Source organism: Magnolia sinica, chromosome 15, assembly GCF_029962835.1.
Source record: "Magnolia sinica isolate HGM2019 chromosome 15, MsV1, whole genome shotgun sequence".
NCBI classification, from domain to species: domain Eukaryota; kingdom Viridiplantae; phylum Streptophyta; class Magnoliopsida; order Magnoliales; family Magnoliaceae; genus Magnolia; species Magnolia sinica.
The window spans coordinates 4,107,186-4,126,221 of NC_080587.1; the positions used below are offsets into that span (position 1 = coordinate 4,107,186).

At 39.7% G+C, this 19,036-nt stretch overlaps 2 protein-coding genes across 3 annotated transcripts in view; one reads left to right on the forward strand and one right to left on the reverse strand.

Moving 5' to 3' along the window:
• LOC131228096 (staphylococcal-like nuclease CAN1) overlaps nucleotides 1-10,115 on the forward strand; it is a 21,185-nt gene extending 11,070 nt beyond the window's left edge. Inside the window, exons 2-9 of the mRNA XM_058223927.1 lie at nucleotides 4,445-4,547; nucleotides 6,129-6,316; nucleotides 6,428-6,487; nucleotides 6,564-6,723; nucleotides 6,816-6,884; nucleotides 6,964-7,354; nucleotides 7,450-7,522; nucleotides 9,738-10,115. Coding sequence (XP_058079910.1) covers nucleotides 4,445-4,547; nucleotides 6,129-6,316; nucleotides 6,428-6,487; nucleotides 6,564-6,723; nucleotides 6,816-6,884; nucleotides 6,964-7,074 — 691 coding nt within the window. The 3' untranslated portion in view covers nucleotides 7,075-7,354; nucleotides 7,450-7,522; nucleotides 9,738-10,115. The remainder of the gene's footprint in view (nucleotides 1-4,444; nucleotides 4,548-6,128; nucleotides 6,317-6,427; nucleotides 6,488-6,563; nucleotides 6,724-6,815; nucleotides 6,885-6,963; nucleotides 7,355-7,449; nucleotides 7,523-9,737) is intronic.
• Nucleotides 7,910-17,820, reverse strand: LOC131226675 (protein DETOXIFICATION 25-like). 2 transcript variants are annotated; one of them, XM_058222305.1, is made up of 4 exons: nucleotides 17,271-17,816; nucleotides 13,542-13,628; nucleotides 13,269-13,325; nucleotides 7,910-8,232 (listed from the first exon to the last, which is right to left on the reverse strand). In XM_058222305.1, the coding sequence occupies exons 1-4, from the start codon at nucleotides 17,364-17,366 to the stop codon at nucleotides 8,221-8,223; spliced, it is 252 nt and encodes an 83-aa protein (XP_058078288.1). In that variant the 5' UTR covers nucleotides 17,367-17,816; the 3' UTR covers nucleotides 7,910-8,220. The 2 variants fall into 2 exon arrangements, with proteins under 2 accessions (XP_058078288.1, XP_058078287.1); XM_058222304.1 differs by lacking the exon at nucleotides 7,910-8,232 and having other exon boundaries at nucleotides 12,994-13,325; nucleotides 17,271-17,820.
• Nucleotides 17,821-19,036: the final 1,216 nt, after the last annotated feature.

Sequence of the window (19,036 nt, forward strand, 5' to 3'; positions counted from 1 at the left end):
TAAACCCGATCAATTTATAAGTTACTCATAAATTATAATTGAGTGTGGATCATATGTGTTGAAGACAGGAAATTCCAGTACTGTCGGGTCTCATTGGTCCACATCATTTCCAATGACTCAAGCAAACAAGAAATGCATGATTTCTCTCTCCCAAATAGATTGTGTGCTACACAACATGACTTTTTAATGAGTAGTTGTCCTATATTTTAGCTTGTTTGTTGAGCATAAATGAAGTTCTTTACAATAAATAACTACATATATAATTAATAAAATTATAGATATAAAAAATAAGATATGTATTGAAATATAATAAACTAATGCAATCATTAAAATATTAGCATGTATCCACCCGATCAACCCGACCGTACCTGCTTGGGTTGGGCTTGGATTGAGAATTCCCAACCCGAGGTTGGATTGGGTTGGGGTTGAGGTACCAGAACCTTGAGTTGGGTTAGGGTTGAGCGCCAACCCAACCCAACATACCCTACTTTCAGCCCTAGTATCTAATACCCTAACGGCTGGACCCACTGCATGAAAAAGGGGAAAATAAGACAAATTTTGAAACGATTATAAACCGTCTCTAAAATCCCTTGCTATGAAATGGACCATATGTTAGAAATCAAATCTACGGCTATGTTTCTTTTGACTGTTCCTCTTTTTTTTTCTACAAACTATAGCTAATCTATTCATCATTTAGTAAGGGTATCTACACGTAGGGCTGTCAATGGTTTGGGCTCATGCCCGGTCAAGGTATGTTTAAGTATGGCCCACAAAGTTAACCCTAGGTCCAAGCCTAGCCCAGCCTGTGAACAAAACTGGCCTAAGCCCAGCATACACAAGGCTAGTTTCTGAGCTTGGCCCAGCTACCCACTCTTGAGAATGATTCGGGTTCTACAACAAGTGTATCCTACCATGCATGATATGTGACAATAACTTCCCTTCAAATCCTAAATAAGTTGGGCCGATCTGGGCTCCATCTCAGCCAATGGGCTCTTAGACATGGCCTTGGCCCAGTCGAATTTAAATGCATTATTGCAACTGCCTACACGGCTGCTGGAGTGGTTTAGGTGTGGCCTGGACTCAACCAAGATGGTGCACCGGCCTGACCATGGGGCCCACATTGATGTATTTATTATATATCTACACCGTCCATCCATATTGCCAAATCATTTGGGGGAAGTTTTTAATGGCGTGGTGTTCACTCACCACTGTTTCCTATAGCATGGTCCACCTCAGATTTGGATCTGCCACATTATAATCCGCTCACTGTGGGGCCCACCATAATGCGTTTGATATCCAGTCCGACCATCATTTGCACCAACTGGGCTTGGGCTTTAAAACCTTTTGGATCGACTCAAATGGGCCACACCAAAGGAAAGGAACTTTGAATAATTACTGTTGAAATGTTATCAGTGTGACATTGGTAAGCTCAAATTAACAGTATAATGGAAAACCAGCAACGGCTACTATTAAGTGAAAATTTTGGTTTACTGTCAATTGACCACTATATGTATTGGATGGATGGTTCAGATCATCTAACACTAGTCCCACATACATGTACGCATTGAATGAATGGTTAAGATCACGCACCCTGCCACTAGTCAATGGCAAGTGGTCGGTGCTCTGTGGGCCCCACCATGATGTGTGTTTCATCCATGCCGTCCACTCATTCTTCCATATCATTTTATGGTATGGGCTCAAAAATGAGGTTGATTCAAATCTCAAGGGGACCGGACAGTGTTGATTAAATGCCCACCATTAAAAACTTCTTATGGGCCACAAAAGTTTTAGATCAAGTTGATATATATTTTTCCCCTTCATCCAAGTCTTTATGACCTAATCAACAGGTTATATGTCAAATAACCATTACAGTGGGCCCTAGGAGGTTTTTAATGGTGAACATTCAATCACAACTGTTTTCCCATGGTGTGTTTCACCTGAGATTTGAATCTACCTCATTTTTGTGGTCAAGCTCTAAAATTATCTTTCAAAATGGATGAACGGCGTAGATAAAACACATACATCATGGTGGGGTCCACATAGCACCTACTAGCCAGCCAAACGGCGTCCGGAAATGACACCGATCGTGTACTAACTCACCCAACGGCCAACGGTAGGATTGCGTAATGAGTTACTCATTACCTCTTATCGTAAACTCACTTGGGCCCATCTTGAATTTATGTGGTCTATCCACACCGTCCACACGTTTTTATATATAATTTAAGGGGTTGAACCCAAAATTGAAGCATATCCAAAGATCAAGTGGATCATACCACAGGAAACAGTGAGGATAGTGATTTCCACCGTTGAAGCCTTTCTAGGCCCCACAGTGTTGTTGATTTGTCATCCAAACTGTTCATAAGATTGTACAGATATGGATGAAGGGATGGACGTTTCTGATTTCTCAAAAACATCACGGTGGGCCCACCATGCTTCCCGTGGGAAGTTTCGTGCGAAATGCAATCCGTCTAAATACCGGCTAGGCCGGCAAGAAACGGACGGTACCTTATCGGTACCTTATCAAGAACATTCCGGAACACGGAAACAGCTATAAAAATGTTAAAGAGATTAAAAATTAAAATTAAAAAAAAAAAAAGAAAAAAGTAAAAGACAAGGAGAAGAAAAAAACATTCAAAGGATGAAGTTGATTTATCGAAGAGCATCCAACCAGGTAAGGTTATATGAATTTATTTAATTTATTTTTTTGGTGGTATTGTTTTTAATTTTTGGTTTTAACGGTTCCCACAAACATCACTGTGGTCCCCACCATGATGTATGTGTTTCGTCCATGCCGTCCATCTATTTTTCTAGATCATTTTAGGGTTCGAGACCAAAAATAAGTTATATACCGATATCAATTAAACCACATTACAGGAAACAGTGCTGAATGAACATTGATCACTATTGTTTTCCTGTGGTGTGGTCCACCTGAGATTTATATATATCCCTCTCATTTTTGGGATGAAACCCTAAAATAATCTTTAAAAATGGATTAATGGACTGGATGACACACATACATCATGGTGGGGCCCACAGAACACTGACCACCGGCCACAGGGCTGGTGGCAGGGGAGTAGCCAAGGCACGTATTGTAATTTCCTTTCTTTCTATTTTGGGAACGCTATTTTGCTTACTTAGTAAGCTATCTTTCATTTGGGGATGGTTGCTTGTGACCCGTGCGCCGGGGCTGTGTGGGGTTCTTGATGTATCCATTCCATTCATCTGCATTGAAAGACTACGATAAGACAGTATTCTGAAAATGAAGCAGATCCAAAACTGCGGTCGGCCGCACCAATAAAATAGTTAGAACAACAATGTCCACCGTTGAATCTTTTCTGGAGTTGATCATGATTTTTTATATGCCATCCAAACCATTCATAGAATTATTACCACTCAGATAAACTGTGGACACAAATATCATCCTGCTGATACAATACTTCTGCCACTGACTAAGCATTCACTCCCCCACTGTTTCGTATGTTATGGCCCACATGAGTTTTGGATGGGACTGATTCTTTATATGTACGGTTGTGGTCTTTCAAAACGGATGAACGGAGTAGATTTGTCACAGACATTGTCCCCATACAGCCTCTGCAACCGGGGTTGCACCATGTCATTTTGGAATGTGGGTCCAAAACTGAGGAGGATGCTGGACTTAAGTGGACCACACCACAGGATGTAGCGGTGATGATGATGCTAACCGTCGAAACTTTTATAATGCCCAAGGCCCACCATGATATTTATTTGTCATCCAACCTATTCATTAACTCATATAAACCTGGATGAAGTAAAAGAACGAATATAAGCTCTATCCAAAACTTTTGTGGGACTCAAGAAGTTTTCAATGGTGAGAGTTTAATCCTCACTGTGTGGTCCACTTTTGTCTTGAATCTGCCTCAGTTTTGAGCCCATATTCTAAAATGATATAGAAAAATGGATAAACAATGTAGATCAATCTATGTGCATGCTGACATTGGATACACGTAATCATGCCTAAAATGTTGTATGATTTTTTAAAGTTTTAATTGATAAGACCCAAAGGCTATCTGGACCCAAACATGATATGATCTATGGATCTGGATTCACTAGACAATGAGCATTGCCCAAGGTCCGATGTAGGGTGGCAATAAGGGCTGGTGCGTGGGCCCTGTCTAGCCTCCTGACCTTGGCCAACCAGACCAGACTTAAAATCTAGCTCCCCATGTTCGGTCCAACTATCAGGTAGGCCATGCTTATGTATGACGAATGTACGGTAAAAGAAATTTAATTTAGCTGTTCCATTTACCATAAGATCATGTGCAGGACTCATCATGAATGGAATATCAGATTACTCAAAACTCTATTCTCATTCCTCTTATATATATGTATATATATATATATGGGAAAAGGTACTATATATATATATATAAGTCACCAGCATAAGGGGTAATTATGAATTTTGTAGGAATTTTTTGGGGTTTCATTCCCTGTCCATTCATTCGGGATATGAAGCATCAGATCCAGAGTTGCTGCCAGAGGGAGTCATCTTCCAACTAAAGACACTTCCGGTATGAAGATCTATACTACTGTTGAAAGTGATAATAATTTTAAAATATTTTTAATAAGTTTTGTTTGAGCAATTTACTACTCTTATAAACTAACAAAATTCTCTTAGGGGATTGTTTGTAAATATAAATTTTATATATGTGAATTAGAATCGTAATCATAATTATTATGAAATCTATGTGAAGTAGAATTCTTAATTGTGTTTCTCACTATATATAGAGATTTGCATCTCTCATTTTTCTGCATGCATGATTTGTATTTTACCAATTTACATGCATAGCCCATTATGATATTTAAGTGAAATCCACCTAGATTGCAAGCTGCATTTCTCCATTTTAGCAATAGGGTCCAAAAGAAATCCTTTATAATTCAGTAGGACCTTATGATTAGAAACAATATATGAGGCGTCTTCTCCCAACTGTTGACCTTTGTATCGCCTACTTGAATCATGGAGTAAGGTTTTGGACCCTATGGCTAAAATGGAGTGATACACCTAGCAATCAGGGTAGATTTCACTTAAGCATCACAACAAAGCCCACTAATTCATAAAGTCAAATTTACACGAGTTGCATGCAGAGGCTCTCTTCTGTGAACCTATCCCGATCATCAAGTGCATCACCCCATTTAAGTCATGGGGCCAAGCAATAGCTAGATCCGTTATTCACATTGGTGTATTTCTTCTTCACCATTTACATGTATCCTAACAAAGTATAGTTGTCCATTTCAAAGGACATGGACCATCCATGATGGGAACCACAAGCTCAATGGTCTAAATTAGTTCACCAAATCCTGGCAAAAAATCTAGCTGGTCCACTAATCATGTAGGTTACAATCTAATGGGCAACATATGCTACCTTGCTATTTTATCCATGGAATCTAGCACACCGGAACCTTTGATGGACAATTTGGATTTCTCACTTGCCTATGTTTGCATGGACGGGTAGCTCTAAAACTCTCATACTTCAATACAGAGCAGTAGTTTATTCATATGCAATAATTGATTTCGCTGGTGTATATATGTAAATCAAACTAGACCATCCAAATAATGGACCATACTTTGAATGGGTTACCAAAACACAAAATACAATGAGATTGTGTCTAAACCACTATTTATAGACATCCTATGGAATTATGAAATAACTCCAACCATCAATATTCAAAAAATAAATGTCCTCTTATATATATATATATATATATATATATATAAAATTTATTCTAGTTTGACTATTTTCCCATATCATTATTTACAACACCCAATACCTTAACATGAAGGGAAACCTCCTAAAATACTTTATTTTTCTGAAGCATCCAAACATCGTAAAATTTGAAATTTTTTGTTACATGGGCTTGTCACTTTACATTTTACTAGTCTACATTCAACTTTACATCCATTATTTTCTATATAATATGGCCAAACAACTTGATTTGTGCTTATGTTGTTTAAAGCATGGCGTATCTAAGGAATATCTAATACATCCAAAGTAGTTGTTATAACGAAATTTATAAGAATTCAGTTCCTTCTTTTCTTTCTTTCTATAAATTGAGTTTGGATAAATTGAATCGATGTGTTATACTACTAATAGGTGGGTGCTAGATTTGTGGCTGATGGAGACACCATCACCGTTTTTGTTGACACGAGTGATTCGAGGGAGTCGTTGAATGTTCCTAAAGGAGTAAAAGAAGCTCTACTCCTAAGATCCCAAGCTCGGGCAGCCAAGAAATATAATGAAGCTGATGACCTTCATAAGAAGATTAAGGAGGCCGGTTACAGGTAGGTTAACAAACCACTGTAAGATATTTGTTCCAATAGATTTGTCAATCTGCTTATTAAAATTTCACTTCTTTTTTTTTTTTTTTTTTTACTTTTCATTCTTACACACAGAGTCATGGCTGGTACAAAAAGTAAGGAAATACTGGCAAAAAAATATCGCATCAGACTAAGGTAATTTGTTTTTCACTTGAATCATATACACTTTACAATTTAAATGACTATTATTGATAAGTTGAGTGTTCTGTAGGGGGATTGATGCACCCGAAAGTCAAATGCACTTTGGTAAAGAGTCGACGGATTGGTTGATAAAGTTAGTTCAAGGCAAGGTACTCAAAATAGATGTTTATTGTGAAGATCGATATAACAGAACTGTTGGGGATATATACAGTGACGGTAAATTTGTCCAGGTATGACTTTTGATAAAATATTCTTAAATAGAAACTTCGAATTAGATTTAGAAGAAATTAATTATTTATATTATCTTTTTCATTATCTACAGGAATTCATGCTAAAAGAAGGTATGGCATGGCATTATCATCAATACGACAAACGCCCTAAGCTTGCTATGGTAAATCACACTTACTTTGTTCTCATGTTATTAAATGAATCTCTGATATATATTCTAATCTTTAATTTAATTGCATTAGTGGGAAAAAGAAGCCCGTGAAGCGAAAATCGGGTTATGGAGTGTATCAGACCCTGAGAAACCATGGGATTGGAGGAGAAAGCAACGAGAAGCGCGTGAGATTCATCATTAGTGATGGAGATGAAGAATCAATGTCCTTGTAGGAAAAGATCTGTTGGATCCTATCAGGTTATAGGTCTAGAAGAATTAGAGGTAATTTTTCTTTTTACTCAAAATCATTTGCTTAATTTTTTTTCTTTTCATTTTTCATGTATTTTTATTTTTTTAGAGAGAATTTGATCACCAAGATACGTGGATTGTAGAGAAGAAGAGAAGTCAGATTCGATCCTGCAAAAGCTGTCCATCATAACGTGGTGAAGTCGATGTACCGATTATACAATTTCTTTTGGCAGGTACAACAATCAAGGGTAAGTATGCACGAAATTTTATAATCGATGTTTAAAGATTTCATTATCATCCAAAGTCTACTAATTGTGCAAAGATGCAGAAGGTAGCAAGAGGAGGATGGGTACAAGATAGCATGCGTCTTCAATCTCTGAATTGAAAGAAGCCTGTCCAAGGTATGGATGACAATCTCATTCTATTAGGTCCGAGCTAGCACAACTCATGTAGGCACATGCAGGCGTGCCTACTGGATAGTGTGAATGAGATTCACAACATCCATCAGGTACACTGCCTTATGCTCACCTTGAAAATAAAAAATTAGGTTGGCCCAAAATGCAGGTATACCACACCATAGGGAAGGATTGGGATGTGGATGCCCACCATTTTTTTTCCAACAGAAATGCTACTCTTTATTAATCAGAAGGGAAGTGCAAGCACTCCTTTGTATTAGTTGGGAGAGATTGTTTTATACTTCTCCTTCATATCATTTCTCCATATGCTATCAGGATTCCCGAAGAAAATCTCCCAAGCCATCTTCATTCTGTGGCTAAGCATAACCTCTCTCAGATTTTTCATCCCTAGCCCTCTTTCTTTCTTAGGCAAAGTGATCTGCTTCGAACAACTCCAATGCTGCTTTTTCCTCCCATTCTCCCAGCCCTAGAAGAAATCCGCCAAGCTCTTCTTCAAAAAAGAAAGCACTGAGACAGGCACATCCAAAGCTGCCAACGTGTGGACAGGAAGGGGATAATCAGCATAACCTTGGCTGCCTGAGACATTTATCTCTCTTTCCATTCGGCCACTCTATGTTTGATTCTATTGACACAGGGATGGAAGGGGATAATTGCTCTGAATCCATGGAGCTTCTCTCGACTCTTCATAGAGATTTCTGGAATCCATGAGGAAAAATAGAAAGAATAGAAATAAATTCTAATAAATTCAAAAATAGATTGATTGATGATAAAAACGAATTTACAATCCTTTAAATAGTAATCCCAAACCTAGGAAGAAGTTTCAAAATCAAAGTCCCAACTCAAACTCCCTAAAAAACGTGAGTTACTATAAATAGTAAACTTACTTTTTATAGACAATCATGATTCCTACTACATGGTTTTCGACCAAAAATAGTAAGTGCCTAATTTTGCCTAACCACAGTATTCTCCTAATTTTTCTACGCCCTTTTCATGTGGGCACGACTCGTAAAGCTCAAAGGATCAAGAATTATAATCAAACTAAAACTTTCTGTAAATAGTAAAAACTAAATGAAAATGGAGTTTTGACCATTGATTTGATGGAATCTCGCAAATTCGGCATGGACAACCCAGCATAGCAGGTTGGGTGGCTAAAGTAGCTTCTCCTACCCTAAAATCATATATGGTACGTCAAATAACTCATTGCGGTTTGTGAGATATGCCGGTTTTAGGGGTCTGAGAGTCCCAATCACTTCTGCCTCCGACCCAGCCTTCTTTTGTCCATCTTGGACATAAAATTGTCCATGACCTACTCTAAAGCACTTATCCAACATTGGCTGGAAATACTGACCTCTAGATTTTCCGTGGAAAATAGGGACCCCAAGATACATGAATGTCCCTAATGGTGCTGAGATCCCGATCGACTGCTCTACTGCTCTTGCATGTCTTGCCGATAAGTTTTTAGCAATGAAACATTTACTTTTGTTCTTGTTTATCTTCTGACCTGAGACCGCTTGATAGTAATATATGTGGGGCCCACAAAAATTAGAAGCCTCCCATTATATGGCCATTACAAACAAATTCCAATGTATATGTTTGTCAATGTATAATCAGTGAAGCTCTATTGGCCTACAAATAAAGCCTCTCCATCCATAACACTAAATGTGGCCGCACATGCCAGCATCTTGCACACTCAGCCCCACTCACAAATGACCCAAATACCCTTTTCTTTCTATCCACACCCACCTCGTGGTCTCTAATAATATCAAGATTTGTTAACCCATAAAAGTAATTCCATTAAAAAAAAATAGCCTCTACTGCTTGTTGTATTTATAGTGTCTTCAAAATAAACATGTTTTTTATTTTTTAAAACTCTTATGTCTGTTACACATTGAATAGGAAAGAGCTCAGAATCACTTTTATAAGAAAAAAGGTTCTTCCTTAGAGATGAGCCCTTTCTAGAGACTATACATTGATGAGCATGGTATGGACGCATCTTATGTCCACACACCTAGCCTGGGCTGTGGTTGTGGCACAATGTGGTGTGGTGTAATGGTTTTCTCTTCAATCTTTGTAATGGTTTTCTCTTTAATTTGTCATTGTCCTATAACATTATAGATATAAATTGTACTGAAGTTTAAATCAATGCAGGGAAAAAGCCTGATCGCTCTGTCTCATTGTCAATTTTCAAATTATTTTGCAGCCAAAGTCCCCTGTAGTTTCCTGGCTTGATCTAATAATGCAACAAGAGCCAAGTACACATCTGAGGTGGGCCTGCTCAAATCTTTGGGACATTTTTGCTATCGATTCAGTGCACTCTTGTGGGGCAGAAGTAGTACTAAAGACAGTGACCTGGTCATGTTTCAGTACCTTCCAACCACACTGCTACTGCTCAAAAAAGCTAAGAGGATTGCTGGAGGCAGACATGTACAACAACCACCATCCTTCCATAACTAAGATCTCTCAAGTTCTTAGCCTTTTTATATTACTACATCACATTACTTGCGTTATATATAATAGAGAAAAAAGAGAAGTAAAAAAGTATTGAGTAATAATTTGAATACCTTGTGTGGGATTTTTTATTTTTTTATTTTTTGTTCATTTTTTTAATTTATTAGATGTCCGCAATGGATCTTACTATTTGAGTCATTTGAACACGGGTACATGCCATGTTTCCATTCATGCATAAAAGGATTGAAGATTGATTTTGGCAATACTGTATTATTTTACTATCAATATGGGGTTGTATCACCCTATATCACGTTGTGTGAGTGGATGGATACAGTTGTCATTTTTATTTTTATTTTTATTTTTATGTGGAAAATGATTCACATCTATTTGGGTGGGCACCATAGAAAGAAAGAGGTCTCGCCTATCCTATAATCCACATAAAAAGGAAAACAAACCAGATTTCCTAGTTATGAAAGTAGCTAAATACAGGAATATACATAGCCACTACAAAACACCTTGATATTATACAACTCAATATCTGAAAACAGGGCAGCACAAAACCCACACCAAAACTGTGGCCTGCTTTCATGAAACTTACCATAGGCCTCTTCTCAGGTTACTCAAAACCACTTAATTACCTGCCATGGTAGATCCCAGCAAGTAAACCAAAAACCTACAAAAAATTATCTTTGAAGCCCCTAACAACCTCCCAAACCTTTATTTTTTTATTTTTAAACTGTAAGGGGGCGTGCTCTAGATTTTCATTACAAACTGCGATTGGAGATAATTAACTATTTTCTTGTCAACTTGGTATGCCTTAGCAAGAACATCATCTGAGATGGGCAGATTTGATCCAAACACAGCATTCACAATGGTGATGGTTGGTTCCAAGGTTCTGGCTGCTCAGTCCTGCAATGGCTATGACATTGGTGTCGCCGATGTTGAACTGGAAGTGAATGAGGCCTACTGGGAAGGCAAACACATCACCTTTATGAAGGATCTTGTGGGGCCCTACCTTTAATATGGGTCGTTCATCATGTGGGCTCAACCTTCTATCATGTGGTCCCACCTTCAATGTCCACCATTTATCATGTGGGTCCGATATTTGATGTGGGTCATCCATCATGTGGGGCCACACTATGATGTAGGCATCTATCATGTGGGGCCCACCTTTGATGTGACTGTGCATTATGTGAGCCTACTTTGATGTCGACCATTTATCATGCGGCGCCTCACTTTCAATATGAGTTGCTCAACATGTGGGTCCACCTTAAAGAGATTGTGAAGTGAAGAGAGGATGGTAAGATGGGAATTACTTAAAAAGTTAAGGATAAATTTGTCCAAAAACTAACAAAAAATATTTATCCCTTTAGATCAAATAAGTTCTAAAAGAAAAAATGGCATTCCCATCATATATTTTTTAAGAGCTCTTCGATTAGTTTCTAAAAAATACAAGCTGTAGAATTAAAGCTTTACCAAACAAATAAGCTCTTATTAATAGAGATGCCAAACGAAACTCGGTCGCATCAACCCAACCAAGTTCTTGAGTTACAAGTCAGACACATAACTAATTTTCTTACAGTCTCAACTCGAGTTCTTGCCGAGTCAACTTAACTCACCCAAGTTTTGAGTCCAGTTAGCTAATTTTAGAACTTTGATAACATTTAATAAATGATGGGGCTTACTTGTTCAACGCCTTAATGTTGCATAAACTTTCTACAAGAACACGTGTTGGCGACTTGTGCATCCACACATGGCATGGATTCCAACTAGTAAGGGAGAGAAAATGCTAGGACCAGTACATTTTAATAAGACAATTTACTTAGGGCCCGTTTGGCTGGGCAGATTGGAAGGGACTGGATGGTATTGGAAGGGATTGGAAGTTAAATCCCGGGATTGGCTGGGCATGCCAAACAGACTAGGTGATCTGATCCCGGGATATAGCAATCCCATGGATCTTAAGACAATCCACTGACAACACCATCATTACCTTTAAATCTCATCCAATCCACCCTAATCCGTTCAAATTTGCCTGGGATGTGTTTGGTTCGAGGGATTGAAAGGGATGGGAAGGTTTAATCCCGGGGTTGGCCGGGCATGCCAAACAAACTCGATATAGCAATCCCATGGATCTTAAGACAATCCACCGACAACACCATCATTACCTTGAAATCCATGCCATCCACCCTAATACCATTCAATCCCTTCCAATCCACCCGGCCAAACGGGCCCTTAATGAATGTACCTAATCTCAAACATCTACCATGCTGGAACATGTGCTCCCAACCCGCACACTGTGATAAACAAAACAAAATCATTATAATTTCTTAGATATTTTTAATTAGGAATGAACAAGTGGTTTAAGCCAACTCAATGAGATTTTTGTTGCAGTCCGTTAATATATGTTGATAGGCCATTTTTCAATAGCTCAAATTTTTAGAAGAATTAATAATTTGATATGGTATTAGAACAGAAAGTTGAATATAATAAATATCTAATATTCTACAAGAACTCTTGCCTAATATATTTTCATGCAAAGTTTCACTCCACAGTTTTAAAGAACTCGTCATGCATGTGAGCAGCTAAGTTAGCAAACTTGGTAAGACCAACACAAGTCGTGGTGAATCAAGCTTTGTCCAATCAATCTATTTAATATAAGGTCAAACAAATGATGAAAATCATTAAAAAGGAAAGAAAACCATGAAGTCTAAACCCAACAGGTATGCTAAGGAAAGAAAACAATAAGGGGAAAATCATAGAAAAGGAAGATGTTATCTTTTTATTTTTATTTTTTAAAAAAGGAAATCAATGTTTTTTTTTTTTTTTCATCTATTGTTTTTCACAAATGAGGAAAAACATCACATCTGAAGAAGTCACTTTTCCTTTTTTAAGTTTTGACATCACCAACCCAAGCAACCTTCATAGAGGGGAAAAAACAGTAATAGATGGAAAGAACTTATAAATTACATATCTAGTATGACGTTAAATTCAAATTAAGCTGGCCAGATTATGGGGCCAGTGCACATGTATTGGACGGTTAGAAATAAAATTAATCCACCGGCCCACATTAGAAGATCCTGACCATCCAATCTTTAGCCTTTTCTCCATGGAATATGAACTGTTTAAGCATGGCCAAGATCTTCCGTTTCAAGCAGCTTTTGGGGGCATTCCATCCACCAAAACCCATCAGATCAACGGTCTGGATCACCAGAATATGGATCGCACTTGCATGGATAGATATACAACAAGAGATCCTCTCAATGGACAGGGAATAGATGCATACCATGTTGCAGATAAGAAGCCAAAGCCAATCATCAGTATCCAGACAGTGATGTTGAGACTGCAACATTTAAACTTAGTTAGAAACATGGACCGCTCACTTCTATGTTCCCAAATCTCCCACCGTCCATTGTTAATGGTAGTTAATAAAGAAAAGAAAAAAGAACTTTGAAAATCCCATTTGGGATGTGCGTAGGAATTCCCACTTACCATCATTGGGGATGAGAGATTTGGGAACACGATTGCTGAAAGGGAATAATGAACGATGATCTGATACCAGATAGAAAAAGCAGCTATGGCCACCGTAGCATTTTTCATGTAACCAGTCAACAAGATGAGATTCGCGTTGTACCATAGCTCTACGCTGTATACAAAAGACAAGCATCATCGTTTCAAAGCGAACATGAATACAAAGAATTAGTGACCCTCAAATCCAAAACCGTCCACATGGGGCACGTGCAAAACATCCACACCGTTCATATAGTCGATCGGATCATTGATGGCCCATTGCCCAAAATTCGAATATGGGGTGTCTGGTTATTGGGGCCTTTGCTTATGGAATGTAGATACTCGCTCGTTCATTTGTAGAATCATCTGATGCGACACGTGTACCGTTTTAGATCGAGACACGTTTCTAATTAAATAATAATGATGTTATATGCGCCTGTTAGTGGGCATAAGCCCAACAGCCTCTTCGGATGAGCCCACAGGTAGAGCTGGGCATTTCTTATCCGATCCGGTGGATCCGACCCGATCAGACCCGATCCGACCCGTTCCGACCAGAACCGACGGCTTAGATCGAGCCTGATCGAGTCTGCCCATCCAAATCCGATTGTTTTTCGGATCAGGTTCGAGTAATGGTCTACCCGAACAGATCCGATCCGAAAATCGAACCGAAATGATCCGACCCGACCCGGCGCGGGTAGTTGGGTAGTATAAATACTATTTTACCCAAAACCCTTTTCCCCAAATCATTTTTACCCATCTTTTCTTACCCTCTCCGCCCGATCTTCTTCTTCTCCTTTTCTTCTTCCTCGCCCGGCTGCATATGGTCATACCGATGTGGTTCCTAGCCATCATCTTCCGCTTCTTCGCTCCCATCAACTCGGCCGTGGGAGCGCTCCTAGTTAGCTTATCCTTTGTGAATCCTCTGTGCACTGGATTGCTTATTGCTATTATAATATCGGGTCTCTGGACTGTTTCTCGTCCCAAAAGTCGGCATTCGAAAGGATATCGGCCGAAGTTTCGTATCGGTGAGAGCGTGTCAAATGCCCGTTACGACAAAGCAGTCACGCCAGCGGCGATCCCAGAACATAGAAGGAGAGTTCTTTGTAGGTAAGAAAGTACGACTGGCTGGACACAGGTGTAGTGATGGTCTGATGATTTGGACCGTCCATCTTCTTGGTGTTAGTATAGTTGAACTGTGGTACAATAATCATGCTTCTAATATCATCCTGACCTTTGATTTTAGGAGTTGAATGTGATCAATTGAAAATGATATTTTCAATTTAGAGTATCATTTAGAGCATGAACGGTTTAGAGCATGGACGGTTTAAATCATTTAGAGCATCATTTAGAGCATGGACGGTTTAGATCATCAGGGCATGTCTGAATGTGTGGCCCAATTGGGCGACGGATGCTGGTTATCTTGAGACGCAAGACATGCGAAATGAATTCGAACCAAATGGATGGATGTCACTGGGAGATCATCCACCGCATGGCAGGATGCAGTTTGACTAGTGACCCCAACACTAGCCAGCTAGTTGGTGTCAAAGCTCTGTGGGTCCCAAGATAATACATCTATTTTATCCAAGCTGTCCATCCATTTTTACATTTCATTTTAGGGTATAATACCAAAAATTAAGAATAATCCAAATCTCAGATGGACCACACCACATGAAATAGTGTGGATTGAATGCTTACCATTGAAAACTTTCTGAGGGCCACAGAAGTTTTGGATCAAGGTAATAATTTTTATTTCCATTCATCCAAGCCTGTGTGACCTTGTCAACAGGTTAGATGGAAAATAAACATTACAGTGTGCCATGGACGTTCAATCAATACCATCTTCCTTTGGTGTGGTCTACATTACAGCAGCAAACAGCCGCTGAAATTTGAAACTTTTATATCATATCAGAACTGGCGATTTGATATGGACTAGGCTTTTTCAGATGGCCCTACATTAATGCGGCTTTACCCTTGCTCCCTTGGGTCTTGTCACCCTCCCTTCTCCCCCACCCGGTAACTCCACGGATTGACCCCCTTCACATCATCTCCTTACACGTGTCAGTCACATGCCTCCACTGGCACGTGAGAGACATCCATTTCACACGTGACACCCCTAGCCTTGCGGCCTTTTCATAACACTCCCTTGCTTCCCATTAGATGACGAGAGGCCGCTTCTTTCCTTGCAACTTCTGCTCCTTGACTCTATCCCTCCCACAGAGAAAAGAAAAGAAACGAAGAGAAGGAAAGAAAATAAGGGACGGACTACATCATCCCCTCAGTTTTATTTACACTTGGAACTCTTCTTCTCTGTAATGATGCATTGCTTCATCTTATTTTCATATCAATATCTTTAAAGTAATAAATAAAAAAGAATGTTTGGAGCCATGTTGGAGGACTAGTTTGTTGATTGAGTGGCTACAGCATTCAAACTGCTGCCCTTTCTTATTTTCCTGTCCTGTCATGGTCCAGATTGCTGATCCGGCAAGAAGCCTGCTCACATGTTAGCATGTTGATTGAATAGGTCCCTATATTGGACATTTCTTCCCATGGGGTGGGCCATATGGTATATGCACCGAATATTTGGACAGTTCATCTGTGGACCTAAAGTGTAAAGTCCATGGACCAAAATATGTCAAGCAAAATTCTTTTGTTGAGTGGAAAAATCGGTGGTGACCATTTTTTCCTCAAATCAAGCAATTTTTGTCTGATAGTTATCCTTCAAGGCTGACTTTCTTCTCTTTTTTTTTGCCAGAGGTATTACTTGTTGTGTGGCCCACCAGAATAGTGGTCCAGATCATTGCTTTTTAGAAAACATATCAGCACTATAACTTACAAGATCCGTAAAGGGCTACACTAGGTATGTTGTGTCATGTTTGCCTTGGAACTCTAAACTCATGACCATGCAGAAATCAGGTATGCCACACCCTCAGAAAAAAGTTGCATGGACACCCAACATTAGTTTCATGAAAATTTGCACCAAATTAAAGTGTGTTTCTTGTATTTTATGATGCTTACGTTTTGGAAGATCAGGAACTTCTGCAGGAAAAAGTGCAACATCTGAGTAGTAGACTGGTAGTGTTGGCATTGAATGGAGAATGGTAGCCCGACAGTGCCACCAATTGCTCATATTTCATCTTCAACACCCAGTTCTTCAGCTGAGCCTTCTGTTCCAGTCTTAGAGCAAAGGAGTCCTGTTGAAGGCATTTGCTAATAGCTTTGTCTTCAATAATGAAGATCAGACTGTTATCCAAGTTAGTGAGTAAATTTGATGTTTCATTTTTGCCAGGCATAAGAAAACATCTTGATCTTGTTTTTCCTTTTCTTCTCTGTGGGAAAAAACCCGATCCGAACCTAGGCCAATCCGATCCGACTCGGTTTTCCTGACCGAGTCAGACTCGGATCGGTCCAGGTCAGCAGGGTTTAGGATCGGATTGGGTCAGAGGACCCAGACTCGGTCCCGTTTCTGACCGAGTTCGGGTCAGGCCATGCAGAACTCGGACCTGGTCGAGTTGGGCCGAATCCGACTCGACTCGGTCCGATGCCCACCTCTACCCACAGGTCCGAATTCAATTTCGAGACCAGCTTTTCTGAGTCGAGTCGGGCTACCTGACCGAGCTAACTCGACTCGTGTCATATACCAGCTCGGTGCCCGAATTTCAGACCCGAGAAATAAATGGTCGGGTCCAGATCCAATTCCAATCCCCCATTGATCATGATGAGCGATAAAACCAACGGCTCAGATGAAAAAGTTAGGAAAATGTCACCCCAAAAAGCTTACCACATCATCACACCCGATGATACCGAGAGCCCCGCCATGGACCACAGCTCCGATAAAGCACTTTTCGAAAATCCCCGCCACGTCAATGGACACCATCCACCGAAAACATAGTTGAATTCACCGATGATCGAAACCCCGATCATCGATCCCATCGCACCTGGAATGCCCCACCCTAAATTGAACACGAAGATCCACGAAAGCGCCACGTGGATCACGAACGAAGCGCTCGATAGCCACGCAATGATCGAGTTCTTCAGCTGGGCCTGTAAGTAGAACTGCAATGTAGCAGAGAACATGAAGTAGAAAACGATGGGGATGAACTAGAGCGCGATCTGACCGGCCATCTCTGATAATTCATCGCTCTCGCCAAGCAGACGCAAGATCTGGGCCGTCCAGATGTACAATGGTAGGATGATGATTGCAGCAAAGGTCAGGATGATCCATGACTGTTGCAGGTAGATTCCCATCATGTGGTACTGCTTTGCACCAAATGCCTGGCCACAGAGAGTTTCCAAAGCGCATGCCATGCCCAACTGCAAAGGAAAATGATCAACGGCTGTAACTGCATTTCCTTTAGATAGGTATCAGGGGAATTGACCGTACTGACCTTGATGTATGGTCAAATTCCCTGAAGAGATTCAACCTTTCAAATATTCCAGAGTAGCCTTCTGACACACCTTTTGAAAATTATTCAGACCAAAGGGCAAAATGCCCTTGTCATGCTTTCATGCTTTCATCCATCCATATGGCCCAAACAGTTCGGGTTCTTGTGACCCACACGAAATTGCATCGTCTAATTTTCATCCGCTGGACAGGTTTGATGGCTTTCATATAAGACAATGGGCCCACACCCAACTAGTTGTAGAGGTGTTTCTGAAACAAGCCTCACGTGTGTGCAAGGGACCCTCTATACATGCCTACATGCCACCAACATGTCCACTTGATATCGAATAGTCTGTCAATGGCATCGACAAACCCATTAACATTGTCAATGTCATTGACAAACCCAATAACATACTTGATTTAAGACATCTATTACAACACCTTTGATGTGATTGTGCATTTTGTGAGCTCACCTTGATGTGCACCATCTATCATGTGGAGCCTCACTTTCAATATGGGTTGCTCATCATGTGGGTCGTAGAGAGATTGTAAAGTGAAGAGATGATGGTAAGATGAGATTTACTGAAAAAGTTTAAGGATAAATTTGTTCAAAAATTAACAATTTTTTGGGCCGGGCTTGCACCAGGCCTATTAGAAAGATGGGCTAACTCACGGGCCTATCCTTCTGACCGCAACATAATCTGAACATTTATACAATGTGGCCCACCAAGGGTTGGTCAAACTTTTAAGGCAAGACCAATCAAAGTGTGGCCCAGAAGATGAATGGTCCAGATCATCTGGAAATTGCATTGGCCTCCCAATTAAGTAGCCTTCAATTAATAATAATGGGCGCACATCTTCCAACATCTAATCGGTTGGCGGGAATCTAACAATCACTTCAAAATGCAGATTTTTAACATTCAAAAATTCACTTCAACGCATGACATAAATTAGTCATGACAGCGATCACAAATTTCAAGAAAATGTTCACGGAGAAAAAGTTCCAAATTTTTTCCACCCTCTTCTATTTCTAGAGGACATTTAGATGCCTACAAAGGGGTTAAGATGTAAATATTTAAATATATTCATTTTATATGATGTGTTTAGAGATTTTTTATTTTTATTTAAAAAAAAAAAAATCACATATAAAGTGTTTACAACTG

Bases quoted from the DNA above. Each gene is read 5' to 3' on its own strand.
- LOC131226675 (XM_058222304.1), bottom strand. From the start codon at position 17,566: ATGTTCTCTGCTACATTGCAGTTCTACTTACAGGCCCAGCTGAAGAAC. The intron at 13,629-17,270 runs GTAAGCTTTTTG...TTTTGTATACAG, and splicing joins TCATCGGGTGTGATGATGTG to CGTAGAGCTATGGTACAACG. The intron at 13,326-13,541 runs GTATCAGATCAT...TAAATGTTGCAG, and splicing joins ATAGCTGCTTTTTCTATCTG to TCTCAACATCACTGTCTGGA.